At 37.5% G+C, this 22,428-nt stretch overlaps 1 protein-coding gene across 5 annotated transcripts in view; it reads left to right on the forward strand.

The window, feature by feature from the left end:
* Sgcd (sarcoglycan delta) overlaps positions 1 to 22,428 on the forward strand; it is a 928,109-nt gene that overhangs the window by 900,523 nt on the left and 5,158 nt on the right. For all 5 annotated transcript variants that reach the window (XM_078051547.1, XM_078051537.1, XM_078051538.1 and 2 more), the window contains one exon: positions 20,863 to 20,986. In XM_078051547.1, coding sequence (XP_077907673.1) covers positions 20,863 to 20,986 — 124 coding nt within the window. The remainder of the gene's footprint in view (positions 1 to 20,862; positions 20,987 to 22,428) is intronic.

Below are 22,428 nucleotides of genomic sequence, written 5' to 3' on the forward strand. Positions count from 1 at the left end.
ATTCAATGCTAGATGATAGGCTCTCAGGGGGACAGCAACTCATCTCAGTGAATATTCATTGAATACTAGGCACATCCTTTATACTGGGCATGAGTCTAGCAGAATCACCACCTTATAGGATTTATTCTACAGGATGAGAGAAAGAAAACAAATGAACAGACACATAGTTACAAACTATGCCCAGGGGCATGAAGAAATGTCAGTGTTTGAAGGGTAGTCAGGGAGAGCCTCTGAGAGGTGACATTTCAGTGACACTTGAAGTAGACAAATCAAGAACAGAGGGTAAGCCAACTCTCTGCTGCAAGACAGGATGATCAGAAATACTACATAAGACATAATACTGTAAACGAGTTTTCTTGCTGTAGGATCTGTTGAAGACCCTGTGCAGGCTGGAAAGGGAAAACTTCAGGACTATCCAGATGCTCATGTTTTAAAAATTGGGTGTATCTATCGATGGAAGTTCCAGGTGACATGGTAGATTACACGAAATATAATTTTCTACCCAAAATGTAAAGTTACTTTTTATTAAATAGAAACAAAGAATATTGTAGAATAACTAGGAGTCTGGAAAACTGAGTTGATCTATAGCTCTCTGGGCCTGTGCTTTTTGGCCACAGTGTTAAACATTTAACTCTTTAGATTCCAGTTGTTCCTCTCACCAAATGGGGATAGTAGTGAACCCAAACAATACTATACAGGAAAAAATGCTTAATGTGCATAGCATATGTTATAGAATCTGCTACATCAATGCTATAATTGATCCAAATCTGTTGCTGGAGTTTGACAATAGACTTTTAAGTGAAAACCCTAGGCTTCCAAGTTCCTTCAGAAAAGACTGAGAGTCTTACTCAAAAATACAGGGTGAGAGACAAGGGATGCAAGAAAATAAAGTGGGGAACATTATTAATTTTCAAACTGAAATCGAGTTGGACCACAGATTTTAACATGATGGTAGCCAATACTCTGCTCTTAAGATTATCTTGGTCTCAAAATCTCACTCAGCATTTCTTGAGCCCATTATGTTGATAAAAATCAGTTTCCTCAAAACAGCTGCTAGTTCTTTCAGTGTTTGTCAAACAGTACAAATAAAATACAGGAGCTTTTTTTAAGTACTTTTCTTGAAATGGCAAGTAAACTTCAAGCTCCTAGAGATTCAATAAGAGCTAGTGAATCCCTTCAAATCCATGAAGAAATCGAGAAATATTTAAAAGTTGCTATAAATAAAATGCATGCCCTTTGAATAAAAGATCCCACTGAGTTGCTAAAGTTTTATATGCACAATCTCATTATATTGGCAACACAGAAAGCCAGTGGGCCCACAGAAGAGGCACTGCGGGTCATTTTATCTGGTACAGACATGCATCACATACACAACAGTGGGCCTGTAAGGTTACTGTAATGAAGCTCAAAAGTCCGAATTGCCTAGTGATGTTGAAGCCTCCCTAGGTCAGTGCATCACACAAGTGTCTGTGGTGGTAGTGATGTCCACAGGCCTGGCTGCAGCCCTATAAATGTGAACAAAATGGTGTACAGTACCTAATACTTGGTAAATGACTTATTGGTTTGTGCATTTTACTATGCAGTACTTTTATTATTTCCTACTTATGGAGAAAATGTTTACTATAAAATGGTATGCCATATTAGGCTTTGTCTTCATAAATCTCATATTTACTTTAATAAGGGACTGTGCTGAGTGAATAGCCTAGACCAACTAGATTTGTATTAGAATATCAGGTTCGCACAACTACAAAACTGCTTACCAACACATTTTTCACAACGCATCCCGCATGTTAACTCAGCTACTATGGTTTCAACAAGGGTTGCTTGTTCCCCAGAAGTGATACCAGAATATGCTGTTTGCATCAGTGGAATGGTTAGGGATTCATATTATTAAAGTCCCAAGATCTGCAATACACACAGGTCTGCTGAGCTAGTATATGTCTGTGGTTGTCTATACCTTCTCTCTAGAGAGAAATTTTAAAAATACATAGATGCCCCAGAATTCTGATTTAATTTGTGTGAGGTATGACCTAAGACTCAAAGATCCCCTGTAATTGTGACAATGACATTTCCCAGTTAATCTGAGAACTCCTTAGGTTCAGCTACTTTGATTGATCAAAACTGCACCAACTTAGCTGAGCATGGTGGCTCACACCTGTAATTTGAGCACCTCAGGAGGCTGAGGCAGGAGGATTGCGAGTTCAAAGCCAGCCTCAGCAAAAGCAATGCACTAAGCAACTCGGTGAGACCCTGTTTCTAAATAAAATACAAAATAGGGCTGGGGATGTGGCTCAGTGGTTGAGTGCCCCTGAACTCAATCCCTGGTATCCAAAAAAAAAACTATACCAACTTTATAGCTTGTTCTCAATTCCTCCCCTTTCAATAACTTTCTCTGATTATGTTAAGTATGAGGAGAAAAAATAGGGAGTAATCCTAGGTGTTGGTAGGAATCTGTTATTTCTTAGGAAAGTCCGGAGCTAACTCCCTTCCATTTCAGCTATCATATTACATTCCTCGATTTTTATGATGTTCTGAAGGTCAGTCCCCAAAGTAACAAAAGCCATTGTCTCCATTCTCTGAGGATCGGAGCAAAATATGATCTAAAAGCTTGTCTAGGCATGGAAGTGATTAATGTAGATGCTTATGATGAAGGAAATGAAAACGAGAAATCTGGATAAGTAATCACTGTTTCAACAGAAACAATTTCAACAAAAAATGAGCCTGAGACAGAGAGAACAAACTGATAATGCCAACAGCAAATAAATTATTCTCAGAGTTTTAAAAACAGGCCTTGTGATCGCATTTAAAGTTTTGTGGGGTTTTTGATTCATGAGACTTCTGAGTAGAACCAAGAAGGAAAGGGTCGTGGTTGATGACCGTGTTTCGCAGGTACTTCAAACAGAGCTTGAGCAGAGAATGAGAGGGTGCAAAGGAGCACAGAACTGTAGCAGCAAGTGACGATCTGATAGAGAAACATCTCCTCGGTGCTTCATAAACATAGAAGACAGGACCAGTTTTCTCTTTGTCCTGTTTCCTGGGCCAAAGACCACAAAACTCAAAAAAAGAGCTATGTCAAAGGGCCACAAACAGAAGCCGAGCCCTTTGGAACTCTGGTCGGGATGTTGCCCTCTTTGTGCTGTAGAATGAGAACTGATTTCAAGGGAAATCTTCATGCTGGCAGAATGCAATCTACACCGTGAAATAGCCCCACAACTCGTTCCCAGAGTGCACTTTCCTTACTCTCACCAGCCAAAAATAGACAGGTGCAACTCCACAGAGTGTGATGTTTTCAGAGATTTTTCTTTTGAGGTTTTTATATACGCAATACCATTCACTCACCGCTAACCACGATCAAATGTACCACTTTATGTCCTCCTCTAGCCCTTCATGTTTATATTTCCACTTAACATCTAAAAAACTTCAACATATCTAAAACTGAACTCTTAATTTTATAGCTTTGTACTCTTTTCTCCAGTGGCTGACCCTTAATTACCTACCAGTGACAAAATCCCAAACACTGGAAAAACTTTTGAGTCATTCTGTCATCAAATCCAAATCCCCATCTTTGCCCACCTGTAATACTGACAGACTCAACTAGTTCCTTTTCAGTCTTCTTCACGGATTTTTTGCATTCTTCACTCTGTAGAGAGTTTGACTATCAGTCAGAAAAACAGAAATGTTGGGAAATATAGAGGAATTCTATGAGAAATTGACTCCCATCATAAAAATCAAGCCGAAAAGTCCCATGATCTGCTGTCTGTGAGACACCTAGGAGAATGGGTGGTATGGTTTCAGCCTGTGTCTGTGGTCTCAGGAGATCAGAGGACAAAAGTCACAGTATAGGGGCAGAAAACGGATGTCCTAAGTAGTCAGCCTGCAAAATTCCTTCTTACTCAGCTTGCCATCCAGGTGAAGTACACCTGCATTAAAGACAATGTGTTTTACTGAGTCTACACATCCATAAGTTGATCTCACTCAGAAACATCCTCACAGACACAACCAGAATATTTGACCAAATGTCTGGCCACTCCATAATCTAGTCAAATGGACAAATTAAATTTAAATTAACTACTATCCATTACAGTCGTCTTTGCAACATGGAAATCGGATTACGTGGCCTCCTTTTTGCTTCTTTCCACATTTGTCCATATAAATCTTTATTATTTCACCATATTCTGCCATTATGCCTCACTTACCTCTTATTAATACCACTTTCTCTATCTACCTTCTTTGAATTTATCTTAACCTACAAAGTTATCTTCCTCCTAAAAGTCTTCAGACAGTGTGCTGGTCCATCTGCTTGGAACTTTCCTCCCTCCTGAGGCTAATTCCTTCCCATCCATCAGTTGTCAATGTAAGCCTTCCCAGATATGAATTCCTCCTAATACCTGGTCCACAGTTATGAATTCCTATAAGGTCCTGTACTTTCTATCAAGGACTTCCCACCACCATGAACAAATAGTTACTTAATCTATGTCATCCTCAATAGCAAGTAAAACTGACTAGGACAAGAATTGGTGTGTCTTGATTTTAACTGTAACCTCAGCCTTCTTCTTGATACTAGGAACTCAGTAAAAGTCTGCTGACCAAATTAATGAACCAATTCATAATGGACATTCAAAACCACCCCAATCTCTACCAGTCTAGGATACAGAGTACCTTATTAAACCAGGGCTAAGGTGACTTCTCCATAGGCCTAGTTTAATAAGTGTGTGTTAAAAAACAAATCCACAAGTTCTATCCTGGAAAAAGAGGACAGATTCAAAAGGATATTATATGATGATCAGAGTTGCCTTTCATAAAGGTAAATCTCATGATGGGTCTATTGTAGAGGTCAGAATGCTGCTTTCTCAGAGAAATCATCTTCAAGGGAAGCTATCCAATCCATTTTAAACTTTTAGAGCAGAACTCTGGAATATTCGGCATAACTTTTTTTTTTTAACTTAGCTCTTTACAAACTCAATAACTTCATTCATAAAATTTAAATACCAACTGATCATTAAAGGATCTTGAGTTTCAAAGTAACCCTTGTTTGACTTAAAAATAGAACCTATGTAATTGGAAAAACCCATGTTTCTTCTTACTGTTTTCAGGTGCTTATTTTATTTCTACCACTTTCTGTAATGCAAGTTGAAGTGAGTTCCAATGAGTCCTATGTGTTCAAACCAAAGCATATGTTTAAAACAAGGATGCCATGGTGGGGTGGATATATAGTGTGTTGACTTCTCTAAGCTGAAATCGTAGCCCAGGAATTCCTTCCCTGTCTGGCTTGATTTGAAGCAACTACCATATGCTTCTTGTGCAACAGAGCATGATGCATTATCACAAATCACTTGCTGGGGATTGGGGATATAGCTCAGTTGGTAGAATGCTTGCCTAGCATGCACAAGGCCCTGGGTTCAATCCCCAGCAACACACATGCACACACAATATTACTTCCTGGCTCAGTTTGTCAGCAAAGGGCAGCAGCCAAGACTTCAGCTCTTCTAAGAAGCTCCCAGTAAAACCCTTTCAAATTCTCCAGCTCTTGGGCCATGTGCATGCTTAGCATCAGGGATAAAGATACAGTGTTTTCTCCCCTACATCGGACACTTTGAAGTGCTAGAAGACCTAGGTACCACTTTTTCCTCACTCTCCCCCACTTCACATTCCATTTCTCCTTCCTAACTTCCTCCTCTGCTGATTTCAGGCTCCAGCATCGGACACCAAGATAACAGCCTTAAACAGCCTATTAAATCAGCTTCCCCAGTCATGAAAGTTCCAACTCTTAGAAACAACTTGAACAGATCTCAATGACAGAGGTTCTCTTCCTTTAGTTGAGCCCTAATCAATAGAGTTTTCAAGCAAATTGGCAACTCTTACATTAAATATCATTCTCAGAATGTTGTCATACCCATGGTTTAAAAAGATTAAAAAAACAACAAATTGCTGACCTTTAAAGATGAGATGGTTTCATTAAAAAAATATCAAGTTCTCACTTGTTTTAGTAAACCAGAAACCTAGACCTCTAGTGCAATACTAAGTAGTTTAAGTACTCTGACCAGCTTACTCCCTGAAATTAAGGAAGAATGCTAGATAACATATGTCTTAGACACTTTTTAAATGCACTGCTGGCTGGAAATTAGCTAAGATTTTATACCAGTGTTCAAAAACTAAAGAAGCATGGAAACCCACCAAAGACAAGAGTATAGAGGCCAGCTTTAGTTTTACAGAATTTGTTAAACGAGATGAAATCTAATTTCAGTTTCCCTGACCATGGGAACAAAATTTCTCTCAGCACCTATAGAAGGTCTATGTCAAATAAGAGATCTCACAGATGAAACTGGTGCCAGGTCCCAAACCCCTAGTGCAAAGGCATGATCCCAGGAATTCCCCACCTGAGCCTTCTACCCAGAGGACCGCTAGGGAAATGATCTATCCTGAACCTCAGCACCGAGTTAGGAGGGAAAGACAAAAATGTTCTGTAGGACCTGGTCACCTCAAATAGGGCCTAAATCTGTTTTGAAGCCTTGAATTCATCTTACCTGGTGGGCCTCACCTTAAGGAAAGAGATCAGTTTACAGTGGGCTCAAGGTGAGGATGGTGCCAGAGATTGATGGAAATAAACACGCACCCTCTCTAGAGAAGATGAACTTGAGTGCCCGTTTCAAATAATTTCAGCAGGTAAAGCCCCAAGAAGTATGAACTCAAGAAGAAGAAGAAGAAGAAGAAGAAAAAAACCCAGAAAAGCAGGCACTGTGAGCACGCAGGGAACCAGGGCAGCCGGATTACGCCTTCCAAGTCTTCAGTGTAGTAATTACAGAAAACAAAATGAATAAGACTGACTACACGTAAAGGAATACAAAACTGGCTAATAAGTTAGAAAATGAAAACAAAATTTCTAGAAATGAAAATAAAGATCTCAAGAAACAAGATCTCGATGGATCTGATGAATAAAAAAAAAAAATGTAAATCAATGTGAAAAGGTATCTGAACTCCCCAGAAAGCAAAGAGGCAGAAATTCCAGAATGAGAATATTTAATGCAAGTTCTGGAATGTGGAGAGAGAATAAAGAAAAAATGAACGATTTGGAAAGACACATCAACTGGGTGTTTCCAGAAATGATGAAAGACACAGAAGCACAAATTTAGAGAGTTAAAAAAAAGAAGAAATCAAGTAGGGTAAATGAAATGAAGTTCACATGTATAACAATAACACTGCAGACCATCCAGATGAAATGCAGGAGGAGAGAAAAGGACCCCAGAGAGGTTTAGAATTGTAGACTGACAGCTGACTTCTCAATCACAGTGATGAGGAGCAGAGTAAAGAAGAATAGCTATAAGTTCTGAGAGCAAGGAGATACTTAGGCTGAGAATCAACCACACGTGGGTAGACGATTTCCGAACTGCATTCTATTTATCTGAATTTTATCTTCCTGCTAATGCTCATACTGGCCATCTTGCCTCTTTTATCCACATAAGTCCATGTGAAGTTGAGATTCAGCTAAAATATCGTTCACAAGGGACAGCAAATTATGGATTTATTCCATGAAAACAAAATTATGAACTTACCCCAGAAGACCTGCAGTACAATAAAACATCAAAGATGTCTTGATGTGGAACCAACCTAGATGCCCCCTCAGTAGATGAATGGATAAAGAAAATGTGGTATGTACACACACACACACACACACACACACACACACACACACACACAATGGAATATTACTCAGCAATAAAAGAGAATTAAAATCATGGCATTTGCAGGTAAATGGATGGAGTTGGAGAATATCATGCTAAAGTGAAGTTAGCCAATCCCCAAAAATCAAATGCCAAATGTTTTCTCTGATATAAGGAAGCTGATCATAGTGGGGTAGGGAGGGGGAGCATGGGAGGAATAGACAAACCCTAGATAGGGCAAAGGGGTGGGAGGGGACTTGGGGGTAAAAATGATGGTGGAATGAGATGGATACCATTACCCTAAGTGCATGTATGAAGACACGGATGGTGTGAATATACTTTATGTACAATCAGAGATATAAAAATATTGTGCTCTATATGTGTAATATGAATTGTAATGCATTCTGCTGTCATATATAACAAATTAGAATAAAAATAAGAAAGAAGGGAAAAAAACTAAGATGACAGAAGGAATAAGGAAAGTGGTAAATACATAGATATACAAGAACTCATTGATTGCATAACCTTGCAGAATTGGGAGCCTTGCAAAACCCAGAATCATGACATGTAACAAAAGTACATAAATCAGGAAGAGTAAATTTGAACAGTTGTATTAAAAAGAAAATCTACTGGAGACTCAAGTTTGTTAAGTTTAACTTTCCCCAAAACTCCTCCATGAATTCAAGCAATTCTCTCAGACTTTTTTCCCCCTGTTTTTAGAAACTGACAAGTTAATTCAAAGATTAATATGAAATAGGGAAGGATCTACAATGGTCTAAACAATCTGTTTTCTTTTGCAAACATTAAAGAAATGACAGTAATTTTGAGACTTATTGTAACATTATGAACCAGCCAAGAGGATAAGGAAGCCAAGACAGCCAGTGTGAGCATTAGCATGAAGCTATAATATAGATAAATAGATTTTGGAAATTGTCTGCCCACATGTGGTTAATTGATTCTCAACACAGCACTGTGATGTTCAAAAGGGACAGGATTTTTGTTTTTACTAAATGGTACTGGAATAGATGGATAAACTTACTGCCAAGAATGACCCTCAACAATATTCTAAAAAGTTAGCTCAAAACAAATCATAAATTTAAAATCTAGAACTGTCAATCTTTCAGAAGAAAACATAGCAGAGTGCCTTTGTTATCTTGGACTTTCTCTAATAAATCATCACCTGACACAAAAGCAGTAAACATACAAAATATTGATAAATAGAAATTTATCAAAATTAAAATCTCATCAAAAACAAAAATAAAAAGTCATCAATTGGGAGAAAACACTTGATTTATATGTATATATATGAAAAATACTTTCCCCCAGTAGATGAAGCTCATCAATAACAAAAAATGTGAAAAAAAAAGGCACTTGGAAAAAGTTGGGCAAAAAAAAAAAAAAGATTTAAATAGGCCCTTACCAAAAGAACACATTTGAATAGTCAGCTACCACATGAGTGGTAAGGTGTTCAGTATCATTATTCATCGGGGAAGTGAAACCATAATAAAGCACTATTTTATAGTCACTAGCATAGCTGTAATTAAAAAGGAGGTTAGCATCAACATCGGCAGTGGAGACATAAAATTGTGAACTATCTCAGAATGTAGTTGGGCAATTTCTTATTACTCTATTAATCTACTGATGGGTGGCACATCTCCTCACAACTTAGCCGTTTAAAACAACAGTCACTTATTATCTCCAGTTTCTGAGTCATAATCCAGGTGCAGCTTAGCTGAAACCTCTGACTGAAGATCTTTTAGGAGATTACAGTTAAACTTTGGGCCAGCGGCAGGATCTATCTCATCAAATGCTCGACTTGGGGAAGACACAGTTCCAAACATTTCTGCAGCTATGGACAAGATTCAGTTCCCTGTAGATGGTTAGTTCGAGGACATTAGTTCCCCATGGGCAAATGTCCTCCCTGTTTCCTGGGCCCCTTCACAGGGAAGCTATCAACAAAACAACTGACTCCCTGTTTTAGTCAGCTTTTTCACTGCTGTAACCAAAAGACCTGAGGAGAACAACATCAGGGGAGGAAAAGTTTATTTAGGGGCTCACTGTTTCAGAGGTCTCAGTCCAAAGACATCTGGCTCTGTTCCTTGGGGCTCAAGATGAGGCAGAACATCAAGGCAGAAGAGTATGGTGAAGGACAGTAGCTCAAGGACATAACAATCAGGAACTAGAGAGAAAGAGAGAGTGAGTGCTCTGTTCAACAAGGACAGAATATAAACCCTAAAGATGCACCCGCAACGACCCACTCCCTCTGTCTACAGTTTCCAGTTAATACCTGCCAGTGTATTCACACACTGATTAGGTTATGGCTTTTGTAACCCAATCATTTATTCTCTAACCCCTTTTGCATTGAACTTTAGGGGGGACACTTCATATCTAAACCATGACACTTCTCTTAGACATCTCACATCTAAACCATAACACAAGCCCAGTATGGAAATCAGTTATTATATCCTAATGTCATGAGTGATAGACCATCACTTTGGCCATATTCTATTTGTATAGAAGCACACATTCAGCTCACACTGAAGGGAGAGAATTACCTAAGAACATAAGTACCTAGAGGAAAAGATCACTGGGGACCAGCTTGGATGCTGCCTTCCCACGGTTATTAAAAACTCATCTATTTTATGACCTAGTAATTCCACTCGTAGATATTAATTCAGGAAAAACTTTTCTCAAAAGACTTGCTATGTAAGTCAGCTTTTTGTCTCTGTAACCAAAATACCCAACAAGAGTTTATTTGGGATCACAGTTCCAGAGGTCCATCTGTGGTTGGTGAAACCATTGCTGTAGACCCAAGGTGCAGCACAACACCATGGTGGAAGGCCTTGGGCACTGTTCCATTCATGGCAGCCAGGAACAGATGGAAGGGGCTGAAGGAAAGATTTACCCTTCCAGGGCATACCCTACCTGCCTGCAGTTACTACCCAGTCAGTCCCTTCAAACTGATTAGGTAACAGGTCTCTTAACCTAATCATTTCACCTTCTGAATATTTCTGTATTAACACAGCAGCTTTGGCAGGGGCTACCTCATATCTAAACCATAATACTTGCATTAAAATGTTCACAGTACTTTACACAAAATAGCCCAAATCTGGAAACAACCAGATATCTATGAACTATTTATTAGATAAGCAAATCATGGTCTATTCTTGAATTGACCATTACTAACCAATAGAAAGAATCAAAACAGCTATATGGAAGAAAAACAAGAGTTTCAAAAGTCATGTGAGTATAAAAACTATGACTCTCTTTATATCAAGTTTGGGAACAAGCAAGATCGAACTGTTGTGACAGAAATGAGATGAGCACTTGCTTTTGGAGGGTTGATCAATATGATAGAAGATGCACATGTGGGATGTTTGGTGAAAAATCCACCAAAGAAAATATTTGGCTTTTGTTTTAGGGGATTGGCTTATTTTGCTTAGCATGAGAGTCCCATAATTTCATTTTTTCTTTAAGGCTGAGTAATATTCTATTGTGTGCATATGCCACATTTTCTTTATCCGTTCATCTATTGAAGGGCATCTAGGTTGGTTCCATAGTTTAGCTATTGTGAATTGAGCTGCTATAAATACTGATATGGCTGTGTCCCTGAAGTATGCTGATTTTAAGTCTTTTATGTATAAATCAAGGAATGGAATAGCTGGGTCAAATGGTGGTTCTATTTCAAGTTTTCCTAGGAAACTCCATACTGCTTTCCATAATGGTTGCACCAATTTGCAGTCCTACCAGCAATGTATGAGTGTACCTTTTTCCCCACATCCTTGCCAACATTTATTGTACTTGTATTCTTGATAATTGCCATCTGAATGGAGTGAGATGAAATCTCAGTATAGTTTTAATTTGCATTTCTCTAATTGCTAGAGATGTTGATCATTTTTTCATATATTTCTCAAAGTGTATAATTAAGATTGTGCATTTCAATGTATGGGAATTTTATCTCAGTAAAAAGGCATCTAAAATCAATAATAATCCAATGGCATGAGACATACATGTATAATGTAAGCATATAAAATGGTTGGTATTTAAGTATGGAAAAATGTGTTTAAAGGAGATACTAGTGGAAATAGAGTTGGAACAACCATATCAAGTGGCAAAGGATTACAAAAACTAAAGGAAGTCCCACATGTTTATAAGAAGATGACCAAGATGATAGAACCATTCTAAAGTTGTATGCATCTAATAACACACCTCTTTCAGTAGTTGATAAAATGGATGTGGCTATAAAAATTTGAACAATTTACATAGCCTAATAAGGCCAACATAGAACATTTTCTATATATTCATGTTCAACAATTGAAGAACACTTTTTTTTTTTTGTAGCGGTATGGGGATTAAACCCAGGGCCTCGTGAGGCTGGGCAGGTGCTCAACCACTGAGCTACATCCCAAGCACATACTCTTTGTCATGGAATTTTTATGAAAATTGACACATTATGGGCCCAAATGCTATTTTCATTTTTTAAAAAAACTGATTTTATGATTGTCTATTTTAAGATTGTTATTTCAAAAAAATATTCAAATCGATGAAACAACTATGTGTAAAGAAATATCTAGAAATCCATAGTTGGAAATCTTGTAATTGTAGAAATTAAGGAATACCTTTCTATAAAACTCATAAGTCAGAGGATAAATCATATTAAAATTAAAAAATATTTATACCTTATTATAAGTATTCCTTTGGGATGCTATCAAAAATGCTTACTCTTAAATGCACATATTAAAATTAAGAAAAGTAAAAAATCAACAAAGTAGGACATTTAGAACTTAGAACAACTGGAGAATTACCTGCAAAGAATTTGAGAACTACAAATAAAATAGAATTGAAAAAGACAAAAGTTAGCTCTTCCAAAGGACTAATAAAATAAACCTCAGGTAGTACTGTTCAAGGGAAAAGGAAGACTAGACTACAAACACAAGGGACATTAAGAGAAAAAATGGGGATATTATGAAAAACTTGCCAAGAAACTTAAACCTTAATATAAAGTGGGAAATATCAAGAGAAAGAGATAATTTGTAAAAATTAACCTGAGATAACATATAAAATTCTATATGTTTCTATAATAATGTTTTATATAGAAATGTTTTTCTATCCCAGAGGATTTATCAATGAGTTTAAATACACAAAGGACAAATAATTCTAATCTTTCATAAATAATTCTGGAGTTATAAAAGCTGACAATGGCATTATAAGAAAAATTTACAGATTACATTCATTCTGGAATGCAGGTGCAAAATTCTAAAAATTATTAACGCATGGTTTTAGATATATATATATATATATATATATATATATATATATATATATATATATTAGAACAGGTTGTAAATAATGGGGAAGCTAGGTTAATGACAAAGTGTTATCAACACATTAATATACTAAAAATAAATATATTATTTTAATAGATAATATATCCTTATACATTATAAAATATATTGATAAATTTCATAATACTGATGAAACTCTTAGAAAATTAGAAGGGAACTTTTTTATTTTGTGTATTTTTGTTTGTTTTTTTGGCACCAGGGATTGAACCCAGGTGCACTAAACCACTGAGCCACATCACCAGCCCCTTTTTCTTTTATATTTTATTTGGAGACAACATCTCACTAAGTTGCTGAAGCCCTTGCTAAGTTATTGAGGCTGGCCTCAAACCTTCAATCCTCCTACTTTAGCCTCCTAAGCTGCTTGGATCCGTATTTTGTTTAAAAGTGTTAAAGGGAAAAAAATTCCCCAGAGCAAAAAACATACTGAATGGTAACTGCCTTGTTGAAAGTTTTCTTAAAGTCAGGAAGAAGCAAGATTTCTATTTCCTTACTTCTAGTCAATATCATATTGCATAGTATGTAGAGTATGAAAATAAAAAGAAATAAAAGGTCTAAAAATGAAAGAATATAAAACTGTCATAATTTCAAATTAATAGTGACTATAATGGAATGGAATATATAGAAAATAATCTATACACAAAATATGAAAATTAATTTATCTAAGTGTTGATCATATGATCAACATACCAAAAAATAGAAGATACATATCTTATGTGTATATGTAGGTACACACATGTACCTACATATACACATAAATGCATACACACTAGGGAAGGAAAAGGAACAAGAGAAATACTTTTTTAAAACTACCATTTTCATCAACCACAAAGGATATGCTAAACTCAGAGAAAATTGCTAACAATTAGGAAACACAATGTATTCAGAAAACAACTAATAAGACACATTGTCCATGGATTGAACTTAAATCCAATCAAAATCCTGACAGTATTTCCTTGTGAAACTCAAGTTCCAAATTTATATGGAAGATTAAGAATAGTAAACTATTCTTGAAAAAGAAGAAGATGGTAGGCAGGTTTGCCTTATGAAATATAAAGAATATTAAAACCTCTAGTAAGTTAGCTAAAATATTTAAATAATTTTGGAGGATGGGCAAATAGAATAATGTAATGACTAGAAACCCTGAAAAAGAACCATAAATGTATAAGCATATCATTATAACAGCTAAATGTGGGTTTTTCAGCATATGGTATTGAGATTTCCTGCGTTCTGTTCAGACCCCAACCTCACACCATATACAGAAATCAATTCATGATGAATTATATTTCATGAAAAAAAGCATAAAACTTTTGAAAACAATATAGAAGAACATCATGACTTCAGTATAGGGAATGACTGCTCAGATAAGATATAGAAAGCACAAATCCTATAGGAAAAAAATAGTAACAATAATAAATGTGCCTGCACTAAAATATAAAATGTGATTTCTGTTCAAAAGATATTGAACACAGTAGTCAAACCACAAATTGAAAGACGAAATTATCAGTACATAGAACTACTAAATATTTTTCAGCATATATACTTTACAAATCACATCAAAAACTTTTAATGTAAAATAATTGAAATAGCACAAAAAGAAAAAAAAGAAAGCATATTAACTGAAGAAAATCCCAAATGGATAACGAATGCAAAGATATTTCCCTGCTAATTAGGGAAACGAAATTTTAAAAGACAATAGCATCCTATTTCACATTCATTTCATACTTAATATTATCAAATGCTAGCAAGAAAGTGGAACAACTGGAACTGTATACACTTCTAGTGGGGAAGTCAATCGGAACAATCATTTTTGAAAGCTAATTGTCATCATCTAATTATGCTAAAAGTATGCCTCCCCTAGGAGTAGCAATTCTAGTCTCCTCTAAGTCTCAAAAAGATTTTTGCATGAACACACCAGGAGCATATGCAAGAATGTACATAGATAAACTATGTGTAGAAACAAAAACCTAGAGCCAATGCAAACATCCAACAGAGGTGGACAAGTAGCTCATGGGGTTATGAGAACACCTGACAAACAGAATAAAATAGAACCATGTGCCAGAACATGGGAACATAACAGGGAGGGGGAAAGAGTGACTAAAGAAATGCTTAATTGCTCTGTGTGTAAAGTTCAAAAAATGTGCAAGAGGAAACAGTATATTGTTGAAGAAAGTAAGCATACAATAGTATAAAGAAAAGCAAAAAAAGAAAAAATAAACACAAAATTCCATATAGTACTTACTACTAGAGAGGGACAGGAAGGGATGGGATCAGGAAGATGAGCTCAGGGCACTACCAAGGTAAAAGGTTCTTTTTTTTTTTTCCCCATAAAAAGGATGATGAGTATACAAGGCCCCTTGCACTGTCATTCTCTTTATAGTAGTTGTGCTTTTATAAATGTTCTTTTGTATCTATGAGTGGAACTTCATGTATCAGAATAAAATTAAATTTTTTTAATCAAGGGCGGAAAAAGTTAGAAGCTTTGGCAATAGGTGACCAGGTTAGAAGAGCAGCTGACTTTGATGGACAGCATCTCATCCTCTCTTTCACATTCAAATCAACGTCATTTGCCAGATATCACTGTGCTGGGACTGTTGTTTTATTTACAGCCTTCTTGTGGGTGCCTCCTTGACATCACCCAAAGACTGTTTCAAAATGGGAAACACTGCACTCTGGGAAGTGCGCATCACTCAGCTGTCTGTGGCGCCATCCTTGTTCTCATGGACGTGGACTAGCTTTGGAAAAGATGAGCATGAATTCCACAAAAATAAAAAAGTGACATTTAATTACAGAGAACAGGGTAGCGATATGGATAGGAAAAATAGCTTTTCTGAAAGCGGCGTGGTACAGTAAACAACACCCTGGGCTTTGGTTTCTGCTACCTTTGAATCTTGGTTCTGCCATTTAACTACAAGTGCAATCCTGAGCAAGTCACAATCAGGATTACAGGAGCACAGGGCTGGTAAGGCTTGGTGATGATTCAATACTGTAAGCAAGCCCTTTACACACTGCCACGATCTAGTCAACCCTTCATAAATGATAGCTGACGTTTTCAGCAAGAAAGAAGACCCATACAATAAGGTGAACCAAATCCTAAATGGTGATGTAAGCTCAGGAGTTCAAGTTCCTAAGGACCTTGGGAAGGTTTTAACTAAACCAACAAATGACATACTCAATACTGACTTCAGGGAGATATATTTGTGGGTAAAGTACATTTCAAAAAAAGCAGGGGGGAAAAATAATGAGACAAAGATTGAGAAACAGGTCAGCAGATTACAGAAGTTCTGGTCTCCTGAGAGGGAGGAGTCAAAGGCTGAGTTCACTGATGCCATGAGGGAGGGAGCAAGGGAAGGAAAGAAGGAAAGAAAAGAGGGCTCCACCCTGGGGAAGGTGGAGCAGGCGGAGCCATGGGAGGGCAAACCTGTGCTAAAAGGAGGTGCCTCACTATTCATGGAATGTCAGAAAACTCAGAATAAACTGTGTAAATCAGCCAGACTGCACGGGAGGGAAACCAGGAGAAAGTGGCATAGAACTATCTTCATCTTTCAAAACTGAGAGGTGGTCAGGAACATAGGAGAAGCTCCACTGAGCTGGACCGAGGTCTAGGCAGCACTGCAGCGCTCCTGTTGCCCTGGTAACCAGACACCTTGTCCCACCAGCATTATCTCATCAGGAGAAAAACCACATGCACACGCAGTAAACCATAATGACAGGCAGCCCCACCCAGCCCAGGCAGCCATGGTGAAGGTCTCCTGAGAAGGAGAAGGTCGGGATAGGGGACTTTTGCCACATACAAAGGAACAAGCAAAGAATGAGTTTGAGAGAAGATCAAGTAATTGTGCCTGTTGCTTCTCTTTCTGACTCTGGCTGAGTCACTGTAGGGGAAAAAAACAAATCAAGGGAAAAATCTATGGCCTGGAAGCAAGCATTAAGAACCCAGAACCTTATACCCAGGCACAGTGGTGCACACCTGTTATAATCCCAATGGCTCCAGAGGCTGAGGCAGGAGAATCCAGAGTTCAAAGCCAGCCTCAACAACTTAAGGAAGCCCTAAGCAACTAGGCAAGAACCTGTCTCTAAATAAAATATATATTTTAAAAAAAGGTTAGGGATGTGATTCAGTGATTAAGCACCCCTGGGTTCAATCCCTGATACCCACCACCAAAAAAAAAAAAAAAAAGAGAAGCCAGACCCAGAGGTGTGGCAGCATTCTCCAACAGCCATGTAACATGACCATCAATTGCTAGGGGATGGCATCATACTGGTCACTTTGTTCTTCTCGTCCCTTACTGAGGCTCTAGAGGGTTTGCCTGCCCCAAGGGAGTGATGGAAACACAACAACACGGGCAGAAGGGATGATGTTCCTTTTCAGCATGTTCAGGGTGATCAAAACTTATAGATGTTGACTAGGGAAATTGGTCTTAATAAAAGTGGTTTGAAAACCATTGCTGAGGCCCCTACTTCTACTTTGAAGTAATAGAGAAGAGGATCTTCATATATTGCCATCTAATAGGAATGTTAAAAATCTAGAATATTCAGGGGACGGCTGAGTCTTAGTTAATGTTTTTCTCATTAAGGTGAGTTAGAAAAGAAGAAATACCCAAGAAATACTATCCTCTATTTTGGCATCGTAATTAGAATAGAGCATGACTGATTCACCTTCTCTGGGTTTACTTCTTATCCTTCATACAATAAAATTTGCTAAATCCAGAGAGACTTGTAACCCTCACTGCAATCAAGATATGGAACACAGGTCCACTGTCCACAACATCCCCTCCTGTCATGCCTTTGTCAACAAACCACTCCCAGCCCTGGCAACCACTGACCCATTCTAAATCTTTTCTTTTTCTTTTTTCTTTTTTATTGTTGGTCGTTCAAAACATTACATAGTTCTTAATACATCATATTTCACAGTTTGATTCAAGCGGGTTATAAACTCCCAACTTTACCCCATATACAGATTGCTGTATCACATCAGTTACCCTTCCATTGATTGACATATTGCCTTTCTAGTGTCTGATGTATTCTGCTGTCTGTCCTATTCTCTACTATCCCCCCTCCCCTCCCCTCCCCTCCCCTTTTTTCTCTCTACCCCTTCTACTGTAAATCATTTCTTCCATTTATATTATCTTGTCTTATCCCTCCTTTCCTCTTTTATATCATTTTGTATAACCCTGAGGATCGCCTTCCATTTCCATGCGATTTCCCTTCTCACTCCCTTTCCCTCCCACCTTTCATCCCTGTTTAATGTAAATCTTCTTCTCAAGCTCTTCGTCCCTACCCTGTCCTTGTTTACTCCCCTTATATCAAAGGGGTCATTTGGTATTTGTTTTTTAAAGATTGACTAGCTTCACTTAGCATAATCTGCTCTAATGCCATCCATTTCCCTCCAAATTCTATGATCTTGTCATTTTTTAATGCAGAGTAATACTCCATTGTGTATAAATGCCACATTTTTTTTATCCATTCATCTATTGAAGGGCATCTAGGCTGATTCCATAATCTTGCTATAGTGAATTGTGCTGCTATGAACATCGATGTAGCAGTGTCTCTGTAGCATGCTCTTATTAGGTCTTTAGGGAATAGACCGAGAAGGGGAATAGCTGGGTCAAATGGTGGTTCTATTCCCAGCTTTCCAAGAAATCTCCATACTGCTTTCCAAATTGGCTGCACCAATTTGCAGTCCCACCAGCAATGAACAAGAGTGCCCTTTTCCCCACATCCTCTCCAGCACTTATTGTTGTTTGACTTCCTAATGGCTGCCAATCTTACTGGAGTGAGATGGTATCTTAGGGTAGTTTTGATTTGCATTTCTCTGACTGCTAGCGATGGTGAGCATTTTTCCATGTACTTATTGATTGATTGTATGTCCTCCTCTGAGAACTGTCTGTTCAGGTCCTTGGCCCATTTATTGATTGGGTTATTTGTTATCTTATTGTCTAATTTTTTGAGTTCTTTGTATATTCTGGTTATTAGGGCTCTATCTGAAGTGTGTAGATTAAAGATTAGTTCCCAGGATGTAGGCTCCCTGTTTATCTCTCTTATTGTTTCTTTTGCTGAGAAAAAACTTTTTAGTTTGAGTAAGTCCCATTTGTTGATTCTAGTTGTTAACTCTTGCGCTATGGGTGTCCTATTGAGGAATTTGGGGCCCGATCCCACAGTATGTAGATCATAACCAACTTTTTCTTCTATCAGATGCCGTGTCTCTGATTTAATATCAAGCTCCTTAATCCATTTTGAGTTAACTTTTGTGCATGGCGAGAGATAGGGATTCAGATTCATTTTGATGCAAATGGATTTCCAGTTTTCCCAGCACCATTTGTTGAAGATGCTATCCTTCCTCCATTGCATGCTTTTAGCCCCTTTATCAAATATAAGATAGTTGTAGTTTTGTGGATTGGTTACTGTATCCTCTATTCTGTACCATTGGTCCACCCGCCTGTTTTGGTACCAGTACCATGCTGTTTTTGTTACTATTGCTCTGTAGTATAGTTTGAAGTCTGGTATCACTATACCGCCTGATTCACACTTCCTGCTTAGCATTGTTTTTGCTATTCTGGGTCTTTTATTATTCCATATGAATTTCATGATTCTTTTATCTATTTCTACAAGAAATTCCATTGGGATTTTGATTGGCATTGCATTGAACTTATAGAGAACTTTTGGTAATATCGCCATTTTGATGATGTTAGTTCTGCCTATCCATGAGCAGGGTATGTTTTTCCATCTTCTAAGGTCTTCTTCTATATCTTTCTTTAGGGTTCTGTAATTTTCATTATATAAATCTTTCACCTCTTTTGTTAGGTTGATTCCCAAGTATTTTATTTTTTGGGGGGATATTGTGAATGGAGTAGTTGTCCTCATTTCCGTTTCAGAGGATTTGTCGCTGATATACAGGAATGCCTTTGATTTATGCGCGTTGATCTTATATCCTGCCACTTTGCTGAATTCATTTATTAGCTCTAATAGCTTCCCATTCTAAATCTTTTGACAACCACATTGTAGAACAGGGCTCAGGACTGCTTTATAATTTGCTGGTACAATAACATTAGTAAAAGCAGTCTATTTTGTGTTCCCAACAGAAAAATCCAAAACGCTCCAAACAATTAAACTTTTTGATTGCCAACAGGAGGTTCTACAAGTTTCACATTTTGGAGTATCTTGGAACCTGGATTTTTCAATTTGTAAAGTCTACACAAGTATTCCCCCCCCAAAAAAAACCCCTCTGAAATACTTCTGGTTCCAAGCATTTTGAATACATAATTTCACCTGTAATAGTTAATACATATGTGCATTTCCAATGTGACAGGCATTATTTGATGTACCTTATAAATGAAGAAACTGTCACTTTTTGAAATTATAGAGGAAAAGGAAGAAATATTTGCCCAGGATCATATAGTGGCCACACCATGACTCAATTCCAAGCATGTCTTGCTCCTAGATCTATTCTCTTAACTTCTATCTGATTTCACATCCAAAGAAGCCACAGAAAGTAAGGAAAAGTGGAAACAATATCTACCAATTTCAGGAAGCTCAGTTTAGACCTAGGATTGTCCTATTTTGAAAAAATGCACATGTGAGAGTTTGATTAACTATACCAATAAAGCAATAATTGAATGGATGTAAGATAACATGAAGTCATGATCCTGGAACACCTTCCTTATGACCTTTGTGGAATGTAATAAAGATACAGCCTAGACCCCTTATACTCTCCGTCAAACTTGTCCCGGTTTCTAAAGCAAAACTAGAAACATCCTCTGATCAAATTCTGAAATGCTCTTTTGATGCCCTGAGCACCAACCTTCTCCGAAATTCACCAAAAAGGGAACAGGATCTTTAATCTTCACCTGTGTGTCTTTCAGGTTGGAGTCTCCAACCCGTTCTCTGGTGATGGAGGCCCCAAAAGGAGTCGAAATAAATGCAGAAGCCGGCAATATGGAAGCCACGTGCAGAACGGAGCTGAGGCTGGAATCCAAAGATGGAGAGGTAAGTGCTAGGAAGAACAGAAGCCCAAAGACAGACATGTCCTAGAGGCCGACCTCTCCCAGAGCTGGTTTGCACCAAGATTGATCCTGCACTGCTTCAACCAAGGGAGTCAATCAGAAGATTTTATTTTATGACACAAAAAGTTGAATAACATGATTACAAGCCCAAACCATAGTACTTAAAAGTTATGATTCATTATTTGTGAAGGGCTACCATAATGGAGTGTGTTGCAAGTACACAACTATATGGCCAATTTGGAATGCTATTTCCAAATTCTCTCTTGTTGCCTTAAAATAATATTTATTTAGCTAGCAGAGTCAAGCTGAATGTCTCACCCATCTGGCTAAAGATGAACTTAATTTACATGCACGTATTTTATGTTGTATGTTTCTATTTTCATTGGGAACGGAGAGTCAGCTCTAACAGCTATTCTAAACCACAACAAGCAAAAAATTATTAGGGTAAAACCAGGTAACCAGAGAATGAAGGATTACAGATATCCATTCTCTTATCCCATCACAATCCAGTTGGATAAATAAAAACACTTCTTGTGTTTTTGCAAACAATGCAAGCTTCATTGCCTCTACAACATTGCTCCGCCCAGTATGATTTGACTACAAACTTTTAAAAATACTTTCAAAGTATCACTTATGAGTGAGGCTTTTAATTTAAGAATAAAAATAAGAAGGACAAAACCTGAGATTTTTTTTTTTAGCATCTTTTTCTTTTTTTGATGGTGGTGGGGATTGAACCCAGGGCCTTGTGCATAGAAGGCAAGCACTCTACCAACTGACCTATATCCCCAGCCCAGAATTTTTTTTTAAAGGTAAAACTATTCTCCCTGTTGTATCCACTCACAGGAAGTCTCCACCTGCTTCCCTAATACACCCCGTGGATATAACACCCTCCCTTTGATTGGTTTGGTATTTACTATTTTATTTTAAAATAGAGAGAACATTCGATTATCACAGCTGCCTCTTCAAATAGCCACAAACTGTAAACCACACACATAAAAATAGTGACTATCTCACATATCTCAGAATTTGAGCTCTGGAGGAATAAGTTATAATCACACTTCTATTGGTAGTCTCACCACTGCTAATTTTTTATAGTAATGTATATAAGTATATTCTATAGAATATCAGCAACATAAATTGTTCAAAAAGGAAAATGGAAAGTTCACTCATCATTTAAAACTTGGAAAATGCTGTTCATTCCCCTCCTCTTGAAGGTTCATCTTATATAGAGACATATGTAGAATCTGAGAAGCCCGCAGGTAATGAAAACTGTTACATATACCACTATTCACATTCTACACTTTATATTTTTTGCAAAACTGCTAATGTTGGTCGGTGTAGCATTATCTTGCTAGGATGTATGTTTCTGGGAGAGGAGCAATTTCACCTGTCTTGAGCATCTCAGATCCCCAGTGCCAAGACACT

The sequence above is a fragment of the Ictidomys tridecemlineatus genome, chromosome 1 (genome assembly GCF_052094955.1).
Source record: "Ictidomys tridecemlineatus isolate mIctTri1 chromosome 1, mIctTri1.hap1, whole genome shotgun sequence".
In the NCBI taxonomy this organism is placed as follows: Eukaryota; Metazoa; Chordata; class Mammalia; order Rodentia; family Sciuridae; genus Ictidomys; species Ictidomys tridecemlineatus.